This window comes from Scophthalmus maximus, chromosome 6, assembly GCF_022379125.1.
Source record: "Scophthalmus maximus strain ysfricsl-2021 chromosome 6, ASM2237912v1, whole genome shotgun sequence".
NCBI classification, from domain to species: Eukaryota; Metazoa; Chordata; class Actinopteri; order Pleuronectiformes; family Scophthalmidae; genus Scophthalmus; species Scophthalmus maximus.
Window position 1 is genome coordinate 1,882,501 of NC_061520.1, and position 22,500 is coordinate 1,905,000.

The 22,500-nt window shown below is 44.6% G+C and overlaps 1 protein-coding gene across 11 annotated transcripts in view; it reads right to left on the minus strand.

The window, feature by feature from the left end:
• The window catches only part of ptprt (protein tyrosine phosphatase receptor type T), a 244,897-nt gene that overhangs the window by 203,725 nt on the left and 18,672 nt on the right, over nt 1–22,500 (minus strand). For all 11 annotated transcript variants that reach the window (XM_047332935.1, XM_047332933.1, XM_047332934.1 and 8 more), the window contains exon 2: nt 4,995–5,120. In XM_047332935.1, coding sequence (XP_047188891.1) covers nt 4,995–5,120 — 126 coding nt within the window. The remainder of the gene's footprint in view (nt 1–4,994; nt 5,121–22,500) is intronic.

Here is a 22,500-nt window from a genome sequence, read left to right on the forward strand (position 1 = left end):
TTGACTTATTTGACAACTTTTTAAATCCAATAAAGCTCATTCTTAGCTTTATGATATTTGGCGTGGATATATGCAGATGATAACCTGATAGGTGGATAATAAATCATGACTTTCTGTGCAGCAGAAATAAAAAATGACCTGAAGAAACATTTTATTTTCACTTTGTCTGTAACTTTGTTACTTTTGCGCCTTTGTGTCCGACTGAGTCTGTCGATGTTCTTGTATGTTTCTTTCTCCCTCGTCTATCTACCAAGGAACAGGTAGGTTTTTTTATTTTACTCTATTCACATGGTCCTGTGGGCTTTCTCTGTTTTTCTGCAGCGAGTATAGGGAAGTCTATCTGTTTTCGTGATCTCGCTTTCACTCTGTCATCATTCTCCAAAGTCTTTGTTCTCTGGTTTATGTCTAATTTAATGGAAGAAAATTTCAACTTTGTTCCTTAACAACTCATTTACCTTGTTCATCATCACATCCTCATATTGTCTCCTTCACACAATAGATGAAATATTTCAGTTGTCTTTTGTTTCTTAGTCTGGATTCCGTTTTCCAGTCTTTCATTTAATTTGGCATTGTAGAGTATGAATATGGCTAAGCAGACACGCACCAGCACACGCACCTTCACAACATATCTTTATATGTGACGGAAAGAGCCACACCTCACACACATCTGCTCAAAATTAGACTCTTATATGCTGATGATGCTATATTCCGCAGATGACGATCTCCTTCTCCTTTTTTTATGTATCAACACATTTCTGTCAACCGTCCTCTAAACTCCCTCTCCCTTTTTGTGCCTCTCTATCTACACTGTAACCCGCCCCCCCCCCCCCCCCCTCCCCACTTTAATCCCACAAACACACACACACACACACTCTCTCTGATCATTTTCCACGTCTCAGATTGTGGCCGTGTTGACGGCTGCTGAAAACATCGACTTGCTTTGATGTTTGATGTTTGCAGCTCGTGTGAGTTTGTCTCGCTCAGCCGGCGGTTTGAAAGTAATAAGAGGTATGAGATATGAGTGTGTGCCAGTGTGTGTGTCAGTCAGTGTGTTTGTGTGTGTCAGTGTGTGTCAGGGCCAGAAAGTAAGCATGGGAAAAAAGCCTCTCTGCTTTTCAGGTTCGTGAAAGATTGACAGTGAAATACATTTACTGTGGTGGCATTTTTCCCCCCCAACCTTCTATTTATTTTTGTGGCTTATGTTTTTTCTTTTTGTCATCCTGAAAAATGCTGCTAAGACCTGGGCTAAGAAAATCAGAAGTGTGCTATCGTGAGTGCGTCAGTCAAGCTTTGCAGCTCGTCTCTAAGTTCCTTTGCACATTCTCAAAAACGTGACCTTTAGCGCCCACGTTACAGGAAAAAAATGGTCTTATCCATCAGGTAAAACATTATATCCTAAACGAGAACCCTATGTTGCCATGATTCAGCATGTTGGTTTGCATCTTGTTCCACGTATTTGTATATGTTTATGTTTTCCTGATGAGTTTCACATGATGGAAATGTTCACCCTTACCCTTTTCGTAGAAGGATGCATACAAATATGTTTTGTCGTACAATTTATGACTCAGATTGTAAGATTACTATGTCTATATGGAGGTGACGGTAGATAGGAAAACACATCACACTGTGTCACCCTCTACGAGTCGTCATTTTATATCATTACCACGTCAATAAGAGAGACGATGAGGGAAGAACTTAACAAACCTCCCGTCACAATCCAATCATCCATGAGATCAATAAGCTGTCAGGGCTGTGGGCGATATGACAACGACGTCTAAATGGAGGTGAAGAAGAGAGCGAGAGAGAGAGCGATGGCGCCAATCCAATCTTGTCGAGTGTGTGTGGGTTACGCTCCCTGACAACTGTATCAACCTCATCAATATGGCGGAGGTGAGGCGAGAAAGAGGATTATATGATAACTGTGTTGATACCGGGAGCAATGAGACAAAAGCAAGTGGTTTAAATTTACCCTGCACACATGTTCTGGTGGTGAAGATCTGAAGAAGTGAACCACACATTTCTGAATATTTATGTGCGTGTATACCATTAAAAATAGAGTCTTTTACTGTTTGTCTGTCAAATAGTCCTTTAGAATTTGCTTCTCAGAAAAACCTCTTTCCCGAACTTGGTCTTAATAAAACACAATAACGAACCCCCTTGTTATGAATTCTAATAAAAGTTGATGCTTCTACTTGCAGGATGTCAAACTTAATTGCTTAAAATAAAGACAGGTACTAGACTCGACTATCCTCCCAACACAGGTTTTGCTCTTTGTCCTGTTTGCTTTTTTTCTGCACGATTTCGTGACCAATATCTATGATGAACTGGTGAGCGAATATCATATTGTTGGTGATATTTTACCAAACATCTGAGTTGCTGACAAGTTTAGCATTAAAGTTGTGCCAGAGCTTTAATCCAGCGTTCTGCTGATGGAAGGCATATGAAGATATTCTGGTATAGCCGAATGAAATATTAAAAATCCTGTCAGATGAAATGTTACCATTAAAAATATCAAAAGGGCTACTGGTTAGGATCAAACTTTAAATCAAAAGTGTTGCCTTGTGGGTCCGGTACAACGTACACATTACTGCTGATGCTGCACCAATCCACCTGTCCATCATCCAACCTGTCCCTATAAACCATAGTTTAATTATGTCTTATCAATAGATTGATCGATAGATAGATGGTGATGTCATTTATAGATTGCATAAGAAATGACATAGTAATATTTATAAAAGCTGCTTGTCTGTGTTACAAGTATTATTATAAATTTTTTTACAGTAATAGTTGTGTAGTGATACAACATGGTACCGAAAAGTTAATCTACGCGGCCGAGGTCCAGTGTGAGACTCAACGTCGGCAGACTCGGCATCAGTAGAAAAATAAAAGGACAAAGTGTGAGAGACTGACAGACAATTTGTTCCCGTCCTGCTTTATCAGATCTATGGCTGTCAGGGCCGCGTGCAGTCGATAAGTTGTCTGCGATGAGGAGGGCTCATAGGCCGTGATGGCTATCGCCACTGACAACCACCACCAGCGAAGATAGATGAGACTGACATGAGACATATATACAGAGAGGGAGACGGGCCGGCATCGCGCTCATGTCCACTCAGTCGTATCAGATCGCGGAGGCTGTGCGGCTGACGGATCTGCCTCCCCGCCGCCTCTGACAGGTCAGAGACAATGATGGGAGAAGATGGAGAAGGGAGGAGGATGATGATGATCGTGATGATGATGTACGAGTGCAATAATTGACACGACCGAGGGATAACATATAATAAAGAGAGGGAGGGAGCGAGGGGTTATTGGTTCGTTGGCTGCAATATTAGAATGATGAATAGTTAAGGACAGATTTGGTGACCTCAATCCTTTAACTCAATCCTTTAATTAGCTAGAGATGAATGAACTTTTGAACATCACAGTTATGATCATCATATCATAACATTTCATCAGTATTAAAGCGGTACTCATAAAATATTAAAAAAAACTTTTGCACTATTTAGAATTCATTTATTGTATATATTACTCATCTCATTTTTGTTTTGTTTTGTTTCTTGTTTTGTACTTATTGCACTGTGGGTCCGAGACTAACGGATGTCTGGAACAATATTGCAGGAATTGACAATAAAGTTGACTTGACTTGATAATGAAATTGTTCAAAAAGATACATAAACCTTTCAAAAGAACGGCTCATCGTTCTTTTTTTTTTTCTTGAAAAAAGATTATGTTCTGCATTAAAAAGAAACGCACACAATTCAGAGACCAAACAGTCAAATCACAACTGGACCATCTCCTGTCTACACCATATCCTCATAACACTGTGAGATATGAACAACATCTCCAACAAACTGGATAAAACTGATTCATCCAGTTTGAAAAGAAGAAGAAGTCAGAAAGAAAGAAAGAAAACGAGAGAGGATGCCCTAACTGGGTTTCTTAAGAATTTGCATAATTGTGAATTTTAATGCGGCTTTTAGTTTCGCGTCAGTCAAGTGAGTGCGTTGAACGAGGGAGGAGAAGCTGACGGAAGATAGACACAGGGAGGGAAATGTATGAGACAGAGAGAGACAGAGAAATGTGGAGAGCAACAGTGCAGAAGTGTGAGAGAGAATCAGACGATAGACGAGCCATGCCAACGCCATTTGGCGTTCGATAGGCGGCGAGAGAGCGAGAGACGCCCAGCTGGGGTCACGTCACGATCCGTCTCCTCGGTTAAATCAGTGTGTCTGCTCAGACGTGAGGAGGAGGGAGGACGGAGGAGATGCTAAATCGAAGAAAGGGAGAAGTTAACATCTGAACCTGAACCGTCCTAATGCAGAAATTGAGACTATTAAAATGTTCAATTTTGAAAATAGTGTCTTTTGCAACTTGCACGGCTCCGTGTCAAACATCCGATCAATGTGATCACGTCATCGAGTGGTAAACGCCTCTGAAACCTCCGGAGGAAACAATCAGACTAAAGACTGCTCCTGGCAGCGCGTGTTCTCTTTCGCTTGGTGTGCATCGTCTTGTTCACTGGGCCTTCTCTTCGCGGAAGAAGATTTCCCAAATCCACACGTTCCCTGTTCTGTTCTACAGTAACCAGGGGAGAAGAGGAGGCCGGCAAGAAAACAACTGGAGGAACGCACGATATTATGTTTGTTCTTCAAGGACGCTCTCGGAGACAGAGGCTAAGAAGAAGGAGGCGAGATGAGCCAACGTTTAGACGTATCCGAGTGCCACTTCATGACTTTGTGATCTCGTCATACGCCTTTTTGCAGCAGGAATTTTTGCGCATGTCCTCTGCCCAGTGTCCCCTGATTCATCTGGTACTGACAAATAGAAGTTGCTCCAAAGACATCGTCCGTCTCCAGAAAGTCAACTGATACTCTGCTTGATTTCCTCTACCGACCGACCGACCGGCATCGCCTCCCTTCGTCCCGGATTTGCTCCCCACCGGGGACGATACACACTAGTTGGAAGGAAACAGAAAGAAACGAGTGCACATTTCGTACCGGTGGGCAGGGCGGGGTCCATCGTCGGCTTCTCCCAGGAGTTGACCTGTTCCCAGGTGAATCCATTGGTTCCAAGGGAAACGCTGTAGCCGCAGCCGCTGTACGACTCCTCGAAGGTGCAGCCGCCTGCGACGGGGAGAGACGGAGGACACGTGTGAATTACAACATTTCATCGAAACAGACAATTTCATCAGCGTGCGGTTAAAGACCTCAGACTCGACAGTGACGGAGGGCGGACACGTCCAAGTAAAACAGCCGTCAGATCGAGTGCACGGACAGTAATTTGGACACCATTTGCATGGAAAAGCAAAAAGCAGACTTGACCTTTGTCCAGGACATGACAGAAGACGGGAGAAGCACGGACAGACCATGAAAAACAGAATAACACTGGGAAGAGAAGAAAAAAAATACGCCCACATACTCTGTTTATGTAACGGCATCGTGAGTCTTCTGTCACGGAAACGAATATTTCGTGAAACAGACAAAATGTGGACCGAGGGGATTAATTAGGTGTGGCACAATTGAACGGCTGATTGCAGCCATGAAGAGAATTATGAAATGCGATTCGATTGTTTGTTCTGCACAGTCGTGATTCAATTTTTCACCCCCCCTCGGCACACGTTTCATTTAAAAACCACATCTTTAATCACTTCGATGCCCATACATTTGAACTTCTTCGGAGCAGGAGCCTTTTTAATGAGCAGCTTTGGTGTATTGTTGACGGCATTACACTAATTAAGTTATCAGCAGGAATTGAAAGAGCCAGAGCAAGACAGACACCGTCCCAGCCCATCAGAGAGAAGAGAGAGACTCTGTGTGTCGACATGATTAAGTCACAGGCTCGTCGTTGTTTCATGGCCCGGCTAAGACACAGTTTCCATCGCATTAGCCTTCGCTGCTAGCCTAGAGCGCTGCGCGCACACACACACACACACACACACACACACACACACACACACACTTCCCTAATTAGACATATGCTTTGACGCACGAGCGTTTTAATTTGTTTTGAAGCATCTGAAACGGGGGAATCGCCATTTCTCTATTCATGAAATCACTTGAGGGTTACTTTTTTAGTTTTTTCATAACGCTCTTCATCGCTCCTCACAGCACATTCGTCTTATTTCTTCTTTTTTTTTCAAAATAAAGAGGGGAAAAAAACTTCCAAAGCAAAGACTGTTTGAAGATCACAATGAAACTATTACTGTGAGTGAGACTGAGTGAAGCTCGCGGCGTAACGGCAAAATTCTTATCACACATTCTTAGTTTAATACTCGAAATTTGGCTGAAGCAGACGTGAGTTAAGGAGATTATCATTGAGTATTTGGACAAACATTTCTAGAGACCCAAATGTCACGTGCCAACATTACTCCGAAATATGGTCAGGGTTGTCATAAATACAGGATACAATGTCCCCTATGCACTTCTAAGGTATTTCAAGTAATTTGGAAAATGCAATGTTATGTCATGGGGTAAGAATATGTTTTAACTGTCAAATATCTATCCATCCATTATCTACACTACTTATCCTTTGAGAATCACAGGGGGGGCTGGAGCCAATCCCAGCCGACCATGGGGCGAGAGGCGGGGTTCACCCTGGACAGATCGCCGGTCTATTGGGCGCTGAAACATATTTTTAACACCTGCAGGCAATTTAACGTCTCCGGTTGCATGAATCACGTCTCTGGAGAGAGAGGAGAACCCGGAGAACCTGGAGAAAACCACGGCAACACGGGACGAAAGAAAGGTTCAGGTTCGAAATCCAGAACCTTCTTGCCGAGAGGCGACAGCGCTAACCACTGGGCCACCGGTTGAATATTTTGATACAAAATGTAGTATTTGAATTACCCTGATGTCGTTTAGGTGGCAGAGGAAATCAAAACTACATCATGAGAGTAACCTCTTCTACTTTGAAATGTCATGTCATGTTGTCACACGATTCACACACTGGCAGCACAACATCAGGCCAATTCAGATGGGGTTCAGTGCCTTAAGGGGAAATCAAGCCGCCGACCTTCTGGTTAGTGGACAACCCGCTCTACCTCCTCAGTGCCAGCCGCCCACATGGTTCACTCTCCAGCATTAAACGCGAGAAATATGTTTTTTCGATTATGCCTCTTCAAGAAGGACTTACATCAACTGGGAAATGAAATTGAAAAATGGAAAACGATCCTCATTCCGTCTGTATTCTGTTTGAAAAAAAACAACCTCCAGCAGTGGGTGGAAAACTAGAAAGAAAGAAACACCATTTCTCTTACAGATATGAAAATAGCAGTAATAAATTAATCACTACTGAGATAATTAGCCTTTATTGCCCCCGCGTTGTTCGGTGATCTCATTAGAAAATGGAAGGAAATCAAAGTGATCTCATTAGAAGAGAGTTCTAAACAGGCGAGGGGGAGTTCCAGCATCAATATTCAATATCAGATCTGCAATTTTAAAACCACTATCGGGGGTATGAGAGGGAGAAGTGGCTCACAGCGGTAGGCGAGAGTGTGTGTGCGTCTGTAAGTGTGTGTGAGTGTGTGCCAATGCCCCTAATCTGGTTTTTGAAAATCAGTACAACACCGCCCCGCGTCTCATTGACGCAGACGCACAAAACATAATTAACACACATGTTCTGTGTCAGAAAGTTTCCCCGCCGCCGCCGTGATGGAGACCGAACGTGGTTCACGTACATAGAAACATGCACGCGCTCATGTGTGTGTAAACGTGTGCATGCGTAGCTGTAGGGGAGTTTTGAATATGTTTTGTGTGTGTGTGTGTGTGTGTGTGTGTGAGTGCGTTTGCATGCATTAATGTGACACCAAAACAACCCTTCATCTCTGCTAATTAACATTCCTGTAAGCAATGTGATAAAATATTGATATGACGGATGGAGCATGCCTACACACACACACACAAACACACACACACACGCAAAGAGGAAGGACCACCGCATTCGAACATTATTCAATTGACACATCAACAATGTGTGTGAATATTAATATTTTCAAAGAATCACTTAGGCTTGTTTGTATTGTCACTGTTGCCTTCTATAAGTCAACAGCCACGTTCTATTCAACTGCTGTGAAACGCCACGATGCAAATCATGGGGAGCCTCCGTCAACCGGCGTGATAACGCCAGCATGAAAAACGGCGTGCTAACATCTATTTCATAATGTGCTGATGTGTTGCTGAAGGTGATATACTCAGTACAGTGTGGGAAGGACGAGCAGCTCTGGTTTGCTTGTAGGACATATCGCCCGTCTGAATCAGCAGTGTGAACAGATTAAAAGGTGTTGTCACAGTCACACAGTCACGTTTATGTATATTCATGAATAAGCACACGTTTTATGTTTTGTAGTACTTTTCATAGTAAGTCACAAAGTTGTTTACAAAACCATGTAGAGTACAAAGCTTAACACAATTAAATACGTAGCGAATGTATGAAATATGGAACTGGTGGAATTCAACAGATTATGAATTTGAAATTATCGATTTTAGTTAAACATTATGTGCTTTTTTCCTGTTTCTGTTCCTGTGTTGTCCTGCAGGTTGAAGCAGACACAGTGAATCTGTGTTCAGAATTAAAGTTCCTTGACCTGTGAATCTGAATCGTCGACTGATTGAAACAATGTCTTGATGCATCAAAGTATTTGGTAAGGAAGACGACTAACACCTGTCTTGTTGAGTATTACAGTACCGATGTAGCATTACTCTAAAGGACTGCAGCGGGCCAGCTAACTGCTAACATGCTAGCTTGTTAGGAACCAGTTACCGTGTTAGCTTGTTGGCAACCTGTTATTGTGCTAGCTTAACTGGAACCTGTTAACGTGCTAGCTTAACTGGAACCTGTTAACGTGCTAGCTTGTCGGGAACCAGTTAATGTGCTATCTTGTTTGGAACTAATTAATGTGCTAGCTAAACTTGAACCTGTTAACGTGCTAGCTTGTCGGCAACCAGTTAATGTGCTATCTTGTTTGGAACTAATTAATGTGCTAGCTAAACTGAAACCTGTTAACGTGCTAGCTTGTCAAGAACCAGTTAACATGCTAGCTTAACTAGAACATGTAAACGTGCTAGCTTGTCAGGAATCAGTTAGCATCCTATCTTAACCAGTTAATGTGCTATCTTAACGACACACCTGTTCTCGTAATTTGTCCGTCCCAAAGTAATTTTGATAGATGTTCAAATTAAAGATTGTATTAGTATTAATCAAAAAGTTTGTTTTATTTTGGAAAGCTTTGACTGAACCCGTCACCTCTTTTTTCCTGTGCTTGCCAAATTAATTAATTATAGAAAAACAAATTTGCCCGAGCTGAGAGATAACGGAGCAGAAATCGGATTGGTGATGGTCGACGGCCAATACAATATTTCATCCATGGTGAATGAGTTTTTTGACCGTTTTCCCTTTCAAGATCCGCTCTGTGAACCGAACAGCGTTAGAAAAGCCTCTCCGGCATTTGATGATTGTTTTATTGAAAAAAAAAAATTTCAATCGAGTCATTCCGAGTCTCCACTCAGTGACGGTTTTCATACCCAATTTCCTTTTCTTTTTCTTCTTTTAATTAAAACAGCGGCAGTTATTGTCGACAAATTAACAGCAAACATAGAAATTACCAGGACTTGTCCTTGTTGTTGCAGTTGAAGTGTAATTTGTTTTGCTATCAGAAAAACAACATGCTCACCACAGTTTAATAAGAAGAACGGCAATTCATTTTCACAGAGTGGAGTATTATTGTTTTGTGGGCGTTTTTTGCACGTCTTTGTTAGCAGGTGGCGGAATCAGCACATTTCAAAAGGAAGGAGCACATTTTTGAAACAGCAAACCAAACAAATTGAATATAAATTAATTTGTGTGATACATTTTTGTAATGTTTTTTTTTTTCAAACCCTCCCAAAATAAGATATAAAAAAAATTGTATGTGAAGAGAATGATTTTTTGTAGTAAAAGACCAGTGCTTGGGATCATTTTTAAGTGAGAAAATTCCTCTTCAAACCCATTTAATTTTGTTTCATTTGAGCAAAGAATGAGCTGCAAACTTTATCTTCATGCTGTTTAGAATAGAATAGAATAAACAACTTTATTCATCCCGCTCAGGGAAATTCACTCGTCACAGCAGCACAGTATCACACAGGGTATCAAAGATAGAATTAAAAATACAGGAACAAAACTGTCTTCCAAAAAGATATGTACATATATACAGAGTACAAAAAGTAATGTGCAGTGGGTTGAAAATAAAAAATAATAAAATTATTATTATTATTAAATATGCGTAAATATACAGTATATATATGTATATATATGTATTTCACGGAAATATACTATATAAGGAATGGTACTGAATAAAGAGTATTACATTAAAGATAATGGATAAATGTGTTTATAGCAGTAATAAAGTTTTTCACATTGACTAACTAGTCTGTAATAATCTATCAATTTAACTGCAAGTCTGAGTAAATATGGTGACTTGTGCGTAGCGAAAAAATCTTTTTGGGGGGGGCGGAAGACGACAGCGCGGCTCTTCCTAGCCTTAATTGAAAATCAGTAAACTGAATGGCCTGTATCTTTAATGTAATCCAACAAAATGGTGGATTACAAAAAAAAGCATACATAAAATCTAATAACGTATAATTCCACTTATCATTTACGAAAATGGAAGATGGTACGATTTTGGAATCATCTGAAATGTGAGCGATACTCCATTCGGGGTTCGCTCAGTTATATGGTCTATGAGCACATTTAATACGACACATTATCACTTGGCTAACTTTGTGAAGAGTCCATTTTCTAATAAGTAAATAGGGATTATTGTCAATTCATCCGTTCAGGATGGACTTTTCTGCTTGAGCTCCCATCTGGTCCATTTAGACGCGTAGCTGGACGGCGTGGATCAGACTAACTCAGTGTCATCCGATAACACAAACTCTGACATTATGCAAGTAACCTGGTTTTCCTCCACACACACTGAACTGAACACACACGCGCAGGGGCGGCAGAAATAGCTCTTTGCCCTGGATATATATATATATATATATATATATATATATATATACCCCCTCGCGCACACACAAATAAACACATCCTGCGACGATAACACTCATTTAAGCGGAGTCCCGCGTCTTCCTCGTGTTCAGATTTCCGTCCGCTCGGGGCGCCGATCGCAGCCATTAGAGGGCTTTCATCTCGTGGCGGAGCTAACGCGCTGCGACAGAAACCCACGGAGCCGCGAACCGGGGGGGGGGGGGGGGGGGTGGGGTGGGGGTAGGGGGGAGGCGCCCCCGAGGCGGCCGGCTCTAAAGAGTCTGTTTACTGCTCACTTAGATAACATCTACTGATCCTGAGTGGGACCCCGTGTTCGAGTGTGTGTGGGAGCAGGCCGAGGACACGCCGCCGCGTGTTCTTGGGTGATGAGGCTGCAAGAGGCACGAGGTTTGAGCCGAGTCAATTCACCAGGAGTACTATAATTCTGAGTATTTATACTCACAGTATTTCAACTGAGGGTATTTCTGATCCACACTTCAGAGGCAAAAGTCCGGCAGCTACTCTGCAAAACCAACAGAGGAGCGCAACAATGAATGCTCGACTTGAGGAATCTCTGTCGAACGAGACGTCTCTGATGATTCCGATATTCGAGTTGTTAGGGGCGGCCTTTTATTTTTTTGTATGCAATTTTTTTACCATGTCAAGTCCTCGATCATGATCCTTTGAAGACCTAATTCACGCACTGTAAATTTAAAAAAACTTGAATGTGTGCAAGTCAGAGAGTATCTGGACCGAGACAGTCTGGAAACACAGGTGTGTGTGTGTGTGTGTGTGTGTGTGTGTGTGTACGTGTGTGTGTGTGTGTGTGTGTGTGTGTGTGTGTGTGTGGGTGGAGTGACTCAGTGCGCGTGCATGTGTCATGTATGCCTGTGTGTGTGTGTATCATGTCTCTTAGATATCTCATATTAAATCCACTGTCAGCGAACATGGCAAGATCCTTGATATTCCCATTAAGTCATTTAAAACCATATGCCAACATATGGCATCTACTAACCCCCCCTCTACACACACACACACACTCACACACACACATACACACAACCCGAGGCAAAGTAAACACACTGGCTAAATACTAAATGCCATTACTGCCACCCCAATAAGCCCGGATAATAAGCAGATGGAGGTTGTTACACTGTGGTTTCTCGCATGTTTGTATGAGAGCGTTTGACAGATCGAGCAACAACAAAAAACGCTGCAGCAAGTGAACTGGGTTCTCTTCATTGATCTGAAATAAATTATAAAATACGTTTAAAAAAAGAAAAAAGAGTGAGGTGAGAGGTTTTGGTGTTTGTGCATGAGCGTGTGTGTGTGTGTGTGTGTGTGTGTGTGTGTGTGTGTGTGTGTGTGTGTGTGTGTGTGTGTCTGGAGAGTAGGAGGTGAGAGGAGTCGTGTAAGGAGATGAATGTTTAATCGGGAAGCAGATTAATACAGAGAAAATGTCTTGTGCTGTAATGAACCAGGTTCAAGTGATATGAAATGAAATGCAAAGACGCCAGAGGGGGGGTTCCACAGGTCGTGTGTGTGTGTGTGTGTGTGTGTGTGTGTGTGTGTGTGTGCGGGGAGGAAGACGACCCTCAGGGGTCGAGAGGTCACGACAATCTCAAGAGGAAACGACGGAGGATGAAAGAAGCCACGGACGTGTGCGAAAAAGAAAGATAACTCACGAGAAGAAGAAAAACGCTGTAAGAGGTGTGTGTGTGTGTGTGTGTGTGTGTGTGTGTGTGTGTGTGTGTTCTGAAAGCGTTGGAAGTTTCTGGTGTGCTGCTTCCGAGCGACAGGGGCCGGCGGGATCCGGAACAAACAGGCGATGGTGAGCAGGTGTCGGGGATGAAAAAAGGAAAAATCTGCCGGAGCTTTTCGCCTTCATGGTTATTCACTCCGTTCAGTGGACGAATGTCTCAGCATCGGCGCGGCTGGAAAAGAAATTCCAGGATAACCGTCAAACCTGAGAGTCGTCGCCTGTGACAAACCGACCAAATCGACTGGGCGACCGAGCGAGAGAGGCCCCGACCGCACGACCACATCTACGTCAACACGCTCGTCACGTGACCGTGATGTCCATTTATTTAAAAAAGGGACGATGCAAACTAACGCTTGCGCGTCAGCTTCCACTTTTCCGGCCCCACTTTACCTTTACGTCCGGTTTCATACGAAGTCTCAGATCTAAAGTGAAGACGTCACCATCTCCATCTCAGGACACGTAGTGTGGACGCAGCACCGGCGATCCTGTTCGCTCGATTAGTGCGAAATGAACAAGTGAGCAAGCGACGGACGGAATGAGTGACGAGTAATTGTTCCTGTAAATCTCCTGCTCTCAGTCTCAGCGTGTGTGAGTGTGTGTGTGTGTGTGTGTGTTAAAGTGTTAAAGGGTGAGGAGTGATTTCCTGAAGGGTCTATTGTGACTTTAATTATCTGCTACATGAATCAATAGGGGACCTGCCTTGTAACCTTTAGTTCTACATGGAGGAACACGGGAAACACCGTCGCCACACACACACGCACACGCACACACACACACACACTTCAGGCTTTTCCTGACCGCCACATGAGCAAAAAAACCCGAACACGCTAACGCCCGACGGTTTGTCTGCACTCAACTGTGTCAATTGGATTGGACGGAGGGGCGACTACAAGAGGGGAAGTCGAGAGATTGGAATGCACAGGAGATTGACGTACACACACACACACACACACACACACACACACACACACACACACACACACACACACACACACACACACACTGAAGTGTTGAGATCTTTTTTTTCAGGTTTGTCTTTGTTGTTCAATAAAATTGTCAAAAACACGCGTGCACAACGGGGGATATTATTGTTCTGATTATCATCTTCATCCTCATCTTTTTGTGTAACAGAACACACACACACGCCGCCCGTCTGTCGGACTCCTCTCGGATCACTTGTGTCGTTTTTAAGTCAACAACAATAAAAATTGGCAGAGAAAAATAAAATCGTGTTTTTATTGAAGTTGGCACCTGAACCAAATTTTTAACCTCAAGTCTGAACAGAAGAGGCGCACTGCTACATCAGTGTGTACACACAAGCACAGACACACACGCACAGACACACACACACAGACGCACAGACATACAGACACACACACACAGACACACAGACATACAGACACACACACACACACACACAGACACACACGCAAAGACACAGACACACTCACACACACACACACACACACACAGACGCACAGACACACACGCAAAGACACACACACACAGACGCACAGACATACAGACACACACGCACAGACGCACAGACATACAGACACACACACACAGACACACAGACATACAGACACACTCACACACACACACACAGACACACACGCAAAGACACAGACACACTCACACACACACACAGACGCACAGACACACACACACACACACACACACACACGAGCACTGCAGCCGGGGTGAGGCCACGTCCTCACTGACTCAAGGTAGATTTAAAAACTACTCCACTTTTCCATTTGGCCTCCGACTCACAGTCAGCCAACAATTTAACGCCCCCCCAAAAAATCCCCCAAAATCTGAGCTCTTCCAGAAAAGGCGTCATGTTCCTTCAGACACGCTGGAGGGGAGCGAACTTTCCTCAACTCGGACTCACTTGCACGATTCGCTCATTTAAAATAACAGCAGAGGCAGCGAATCAGGAGAGGACTGCAGGTGTGTCAGCAGACAGTTAGTATTAGCATTAGCAGTTAGCATCCACGAGAGGACGGCAGGTGTGTCAGCAGACAGTTGGTGTTAGCATTAGCAGTTAGCATCCACGAGAGGATGGCAGGTGTGTTAGCAGACAGTTAGCATTAGCAGTTAGCATCCACGAGAGGATGGCAGGTGCGTCAGCAGTCAGTTAGCATTAGCAGTTAGCATCCACGAGAGGAAGGCAGGTGTGTCAGCAGACAGTTCGAGTTAGCATTAGCAGTTAGCATCCATGAGAGGTTGGCAGGTGTGTCAGCAGACAGTTCGAGTTAGCATTAGCAGTTAGCATCCATGAGAGGTTGGCAGGTGTGTCAGCAGACAGTTAGCTTTAGCATTAGCAGTTGGTGAAATTTTTAAGGCTAACTTTTTGGGGTAAACAATGTTTAACAAAATATTAGGCATAGCAGATCATTTTTACTTTTATACATTAAAACGTGACTGGAGGGGGTCTTTAACTTCATGTAACGGAGTTCACGCTCTCCTTCTCGTGTTATAAAATGAGCACCGTCTCTACTTTGGAGCCTTTACTTTCCTTCACAGTCAAATAACTCTTTTGAATTTGTACAGTGGCGACGACGGCTGCATTGTGATTGTGTGCACAGAAATGCGAGTGATCGAGGGGAGATGCAGCAGGAGGAGGATGTTTGTCGTTGATGTTTGTCGCCGTCAAATTTAAAGAGAAGGAAAAAGATGAGATTCAGACATTTGTGTGTTGGGGGGGGTTCCGAGAGAAATCTGCGGCTGCACAAGTTCTCATGTAAACAGGACATTTTTTTTGTTTCATCTATCTCGCTAAGTGAAGCCCCAAGATGAGAGTGTGTGTGTGTGTGGAAGTGTTCTGAAGCATCTGTGTGCTCAGACACACGTGGGAATAAGTGCAAGTAGAACTTATTTATCACCCACTGAATTCCCAGGGACGAGGAAGAGAGGGGGATGTGTTTACTGCCAACAGCAGTGCCCGCTCACACACACACACACACACACACACACACACACGCACACACACACACACACACAGATGTGCATATACTGTATACGTTTCAGTAAACACGCACACAAAAATACACATGCAGAAACCAAAAAGCATGTATGCACCAGTGCACTAAACCCAGAGCGTGTGTGTGTGTGTGTGTGTGTGTGTGTGTGTGTGTGTGTGTGTGCGTGTGTGCACTCTTCACGGCCGCGAGCGTCTGTTTCTCCCACAGTAATCAGAAGTGAGCGGCAGTGAGAAATGCAGGACGAGCATTCTACAGTAGCAAATCATCTCGTAATGACAAATTTTAGGACTTTTTCGACGTTTCCCCTCTTCCTTTTTTTTTTTTTTTTGTGCGAGGCTCCGTCGACCCCGGAGCAGCTCGGGGAAACAAATGGACTCGTTTTTGGTTCTATTGTTCCTTATTTATCGCCCATGTTAAGGAGAGAGAGGAGACAGAGAGCTGAGCTCATCGAACAACTTCACAGCGCAAGAGTTCTAGAAAAATAAACGCGGCTGAATGTGACGTTGTGAGTTATCGGTACATTTGGGGACGTATATATCTATATATATATAGATATAGATATATATATACATCATCATGGTCACAGACACCGGCCTGCCTCGTCGTACTCCGTGAGCTTAAAAATAATGAGAACGTCAGCACTTTCCTCGACCTGCCCACGGTTCACATCGCTCGAGCACGACTTCCACCGCCGCCCGTCGCACGAGCCGCCCCTCACGTCCGCTGCGCCCGAGCCCGATGCGACAAAAAACCTGCTGCCGAAGATCTTCAGCATTTCCAGAACGCCCCCACTGCACGACTGCACCGAACACTGGGAGCAGTGCGCTGAGGGGGAATGTAGCTCGTGAGCAGATGGAAAATATGACGGCTGGTATTTTTGGCCTCAGTTGTTTTTTGGCCTTCATGCGACTAAACTTGTTGCTCCGGTCAGAAACATCCTTAAAACACGCAGAAAGACTCACATGCCAACACGAGTCGAAACTGTAAAGTCTTTTCAAAATGACTCTCTCCTTTAAACACACACACACACACACACACACACACACACACACACACACGCGCACACATCCAGGTAGTCACATAACAGAAAAGCTATGCCTTAATTCAAGTACAACTCCTGCGTAGAACTAAATGTAGTAATGCAGTTGCCTGTGCATTCGTGTGTGTGTGTGTGTGTGTGTGTGTGCACCTGCACGTGTGTGTGTTTGTTTGCTTGAATGTCAGAGTGCTTGTTAGTGTGTGTGTGTGTGTGTGTGTGTGTGCGTGCGTGTGTTTTTGTGTGAATTTGTACCACCTGAGGTCACATTGTTGAAACCAGGTCATGCATTCACCCCGACCACAGAGCAAGGACGTGCATACCCGAGGGCTCTGGTGTGTGTGTGTGTGTGTGTGTGTGTGTACATATATATTTATAGCTTTGGACAGGTGCATAACCCTCCAACAACCATCTACCCCTCTGTCTTTTATCATTATCCTGATTTTATGTGTGTGTGTGTGTGTGTGTGTGTGGATGTGTGTGTGTGCACACGTGACTTTCTATAGTTGTGAGGGTACAAAGCCCTCCTTGTGAGGACGTGAGGGTGAAGACTGGTTCTGGGAGTTAGGGGTCAGAATGAGTTGGGTCGGGGTACGACCTTCAGCTGTGAAGGTCAAGGTCAGGCTAAGGAGCTAGGGAATGCAGTAGGTCCTCACAACTATATAGAAAGGTGCGTGTGTGTCTGCCTGTGGCCTGGTTTCAGACTGAACTGATGGAATGCGATGCAGTTTTTTTTTCCTGCCTCCGGCTCACCTGTCCGTGACCTCGGTCCGACAAACACCAGCTGCACCTCGAGGCGCTTCGCTCTGGACACAACGAATCACAGCTCAGGCCGCCGCGCTGAGACTGGACACGGCGGGAAGTCGGTGAATGTCTCCAAGTCTTCCCCTCTCGACTGACATATTAATAAGAAAATACAAATCACTGCAGCGAGAGGAAAACTGTTTTCCGACCGTTCACCGCGATGATCGCGGTTTGGTTCGTTTCCACAAAATAACTCAACAATGCATGGGACGGATTTTCCCCAAACCTTGTTGGAATATCACTTCTGCAGCAAAAACATGATACGGAAAATCCAAATTTCTCCGACGCTCATTTTCAATCAGAAATAGATTCGCCCATCGCACGATGTCATAGGATGAGTGACATCATAGTAACGACGACGTCACACTACGACGTCAGGACTACAGACCTGATAGAAAAATGATTCATGATCACGGTAGGAGTGACGCCACCATCACATCACTACGACGTCATATAGTACAGTAACACTTCTATATTATTAACTTCTGCAACCAATGAGAGTATAGACACGATCTACAGCTTATGTAGATTCACCAATCATTCATCCAGCGTATGGTTCAAATGACGTCATGACGCTATTATGAAACTGCGTTATTACAATATAAAATTCATAAAGATTTGGGTATATACAGCGGCGTTACCGTCTTTCAGCTCCGGTCTTATAAAATCTGAAGTTGAGCTCTAAGAAAAACACAAGACGCGACGGGGCCGTGATATTGACGAGCCGGTGCGAGAGAGTGTGTGTGTGTGTGTGTGTGTGTGTGTGTGCTCGTTCATCTGCGATGCAGGCCGACGGCCAGAGAGAAGACTGTGATTAATGAGCCTCCCGGTCAGAGATGCTAATCACTGGCAGCCACACACGCGCACACACACACACACACACACACACACACACACACTCCAAACAAGACCCGTGTGTGTGTGTGACCTGACTTGTAAGTTAAAGCACTCAGACGTATTTTTTTCTCTTTCTCGACGGACGGTCAGAGAGACTGACTTTCCGGATAGAACGAGTGTGTGTGCGTGTGTGTGTGTCCATGCTCCTCTGAGTGTGTGTTTCTAGAGAGCTGCAAAGTTTTAGTTTAGTTTTTATGTTTTTGTCTGATGGGGGGAGGATGTATCTGTCAAGAGGGTTCAGAGTGTGTGTGTGTGTGTGTGTGTGCGTGTGTGCGTGTGTGCGTGTGTGTTGAACAAAAATGACTGACAGCTGGTCTGGACCTGGGTGGTCGTGTGGAACGGAGCTTCAACACAGCCCAGTACACACACACACACACACACACACACACACACACACACACACACACACACACACACACACACACACACACACACACACACACACTCACACACAACAATGCCTAAACGTCTGAGCACAAAATCACACACACACACCAGAGACCTCTCCTCACCTCAACTTGTCTCCCTCTGACAGCTCTCAACAGTGGTCAAGACACACACACACACACACACACACACACACACACACACACGGAACTCTTGACAGTTACATCCTCCCGCTCTCCTCCCTGTCACAGCGCTGGCTGCCTCACTGCCTATGCATGGACACACACACGCACGCACGCACGCACACACACACACACACACACACACACACACACACACACACACACACACACACACACACACACACACACACACACACACACACACACACACACACACACACACACACACACACACACACACACACACACACACGCTGAAGGACAGCTCGGCTCTCGGTCAGGTCAATGGTTCGTGCCACAGAAACCACCTCAGACTTGTAAAAGCCCGGGGACACGTTCTCTCTCTCCATTCGTCTCCCGCCTCGCTGCCGCTTCAAAAAAATGTCAATAAAAAAAACCTGGGAATTTCTTTCAGCCATTTGTGGACAGATACTTGGACCCAACCAAAATAAATGTGTGAATTTCCTCGTGTACGAATCGTAGACTGAATACGAAGACGACATGCCGGCTCCTTAAAGAGTCATTCCTTTAACATCCGCAATCATTAATCGATGTTTTAGTTGGATTGTATTTGATTTTAATATCTTTTTTCCCCGGTGGCCATCCGCAGTACTGCAGCGTTACCTCTGCTGTTGTACAAAAAGGCAACATGTCAAGTATCGTCACGAGTCATGAGTCGGCCCATAATTGCAAATTCCATATCCATCATATCAGACTCCACTCCGCAGGTTTCACATTCATTACGTTCACGTTCCACTTCGCCTGAAGAACTGGTGTTTAAATCTCAGCACATCCTCCTTCCCCCCCATTCGTATCCTTCTATCTAATCCCACAACCGACACACGTTCCCAGGGGCCTCGTCTGACAGTTTTGATCCATAATGGAGTCTCGTGGCACCAGCGACCTTCGGACCGGGAGAAGCTCCCTCGATCGCTGCATCACATCGTGGTGGTTCATTGTTTTGCTTTTTAAAAAATCGGAGTCAATCATCAGTGTTTTCCCTGCAGCGAAACACGTTTGATCGTGTTATCTGATGAAACGTAGAGAGACAACGGACCCTGCTGGGCGGAACCCAACACAATGTAGATCACACACACGCGTGTTTCACTTTCAGATCGCGAAGCCAAAAAACAAGATGAGGAAATAAACCACACATGGAATCAAATGGAAGAAATGATGATGACCTTGTTTCTGCGATGTGTGATTTTAAACTTCCAGTTTCCGTGCTGCTGAATATTTGTCTTTTACTTAAGAGCGACGCTTGAAAGAAAGAATGAGAGATTTTTCAAAACTGTCGTGTGGTTGAGACGGAAAAACCAAAAGCATTCTCTGCATCGCCGAGAGAGAAAAAGCACCGGAGCCTTGAGAGGCTTTTTGAAAAGAAGTGTGTGAAAGAGGGGGGGAGGACGACACACACACACACACACACACACACACACACACACTGACTCAACAAAGGTCTACCTGGAAGTGTAGAAGAATCTGAGGCGCAATTAAACTTTGAAAATATAATCATGTTTAACAATTAACTAAATCAGATGAATAAAAACTTTGAATTTGGAAAATAATGCTTTCACTTGTCTGGAACCAAAAATGTGTATATTGTTGTGATGGGAAACACACACACGCACACACACACACACACAGACACTTTGACTTTTACAGCCTTCAGCTCATTGACTTGGAATAAGGACGGGGTTTGGTGCAGGCACGTATTCTGTATTTACTGTGGAGGAAGAAGCATGTGTGTGTGTGTGTGTGTGTGTGTGTGTGTGTGTGTGTGCGCGCCAGCAGGTTTCTTGAGCCTCATTAAACCATCAGCCTCGAGGCCTCGGAGCGACGTTTCTTCCCTAGCAGCTGTTTTCACACTCATTAGCTTGAGCTAAGTCATCCGACCATGCTAACATGCTAACAACACGGGGACATGATAGCGCCGTGTCTCTTCGACTCTCCTCGTTCGGCTCCGAGCTTCTGTTTGCTCCGCTGCGGCTTCACAACATGAAGAGTCTTGTTTCATGTGAAAATGTCATTTACGGTTTATTTATGGTTTTCAGTGATTTTTTGGTGTTTATTTTCAGCAGGATTTTTTTTTTGGCGCTATGCTAAAAATTCTGTGCATCTACATGAACTACGGACTTCACCTTCACTTTGCAGACGCGGCGCTGCGAGGCGGAGTCAGATATATGGGCCGCAACGTGCCACACGACATTAACGTCCAACGTGGGGAGGAAGAATGGAAGTGGCGCCGCGAACTACAATAAACGAAAAGATTTAGGAAAGTTTCATGAATACGAATAATTTGTAGAAACAGAGGTGACCAATACCAACACAGAGAAACACCCTTCCACTTTAATTGTGCTGGGAACACACACACACGCACGCACGCACACACACACACACACACACACACACACACACACACACACTGTAGTGTGTAGCTCCATAATAACTGCTAAAGGACTGAAGTTGTAAGTATCAACTTCAGGCTGAATAAAAAGAAAAGCGTAATTTAGTACTTGTGAATGCATGTGGGCGCGCGCACACACACACACACACACACACGGGCTACTATTCAAGCAGCAGGGCTTTTTTTATACTACCTATAATCACACAGATGGATGTTACCAAATTATATAGCATGGTGATTCTGTGTGTGTGCGTGTGTGCGTGTGTGTGTGTGTGCATGTGTGTGTGTGAATGCGGCCACTTAAAAGGGAGGAAGGGACAGAGAGAGCGAGATAAGGTTGTTTGATTCTCTCTCTTTTCACGTTCACAGCATGGAGCTGTTTTTCATTTCACATTTTTCCCGTCTCCCAGCCCTTCCACCGTCTCTGTCTTCCAATTCCCCTCGTTCGCTCTTTTTTTCCTCCCTCAGCGTTTCTCCTCGTATGTTCTGCCTCTCTGCTCTGTTGCTCCGTCGGCTCCGGTCCACGTCTGCGACTCCCTCTCCAACTTGTTGTTCTCCTCTTGCCCCCTCGGAGCAGAGCCGACCGGACCAGGGCGAGAGAGGTAATTGTCTTGCGGTCGGAGAACGCGATGGAGGGGGGAGAGGGAGGAGAGGGAGGACAGAAATGGAAGCGGAGGAGGTGCAGAGGCAGCGATCGATGAGTCGGCTCCGGTTCATCAGTCAGCATTAATGGGAATTAACCTTTGACCTGCGCCTGCAGCGACACGCCGCGCGAACACAAACACGTCGCAAATCCTCTAATTGCAAATGTCATGTAACCGTGCGGTGCCATCGATACACCGCCGCATTACTGACTCTGTGTGTGTGTGTGTGTGTGTGTGTGTGTGTGTGTGTGTGTGTGTGTGTGTGGGGGGGGGGGGAGAGAGACAGACTTAGTTTATAGACCATTTCACAGTTTGCGGATGGAATTAGAAGTAGATAAGGTTCAGAGTGGAGTATATGGACGGATAAGGTCCCGATGAGTTGTTTGGTTC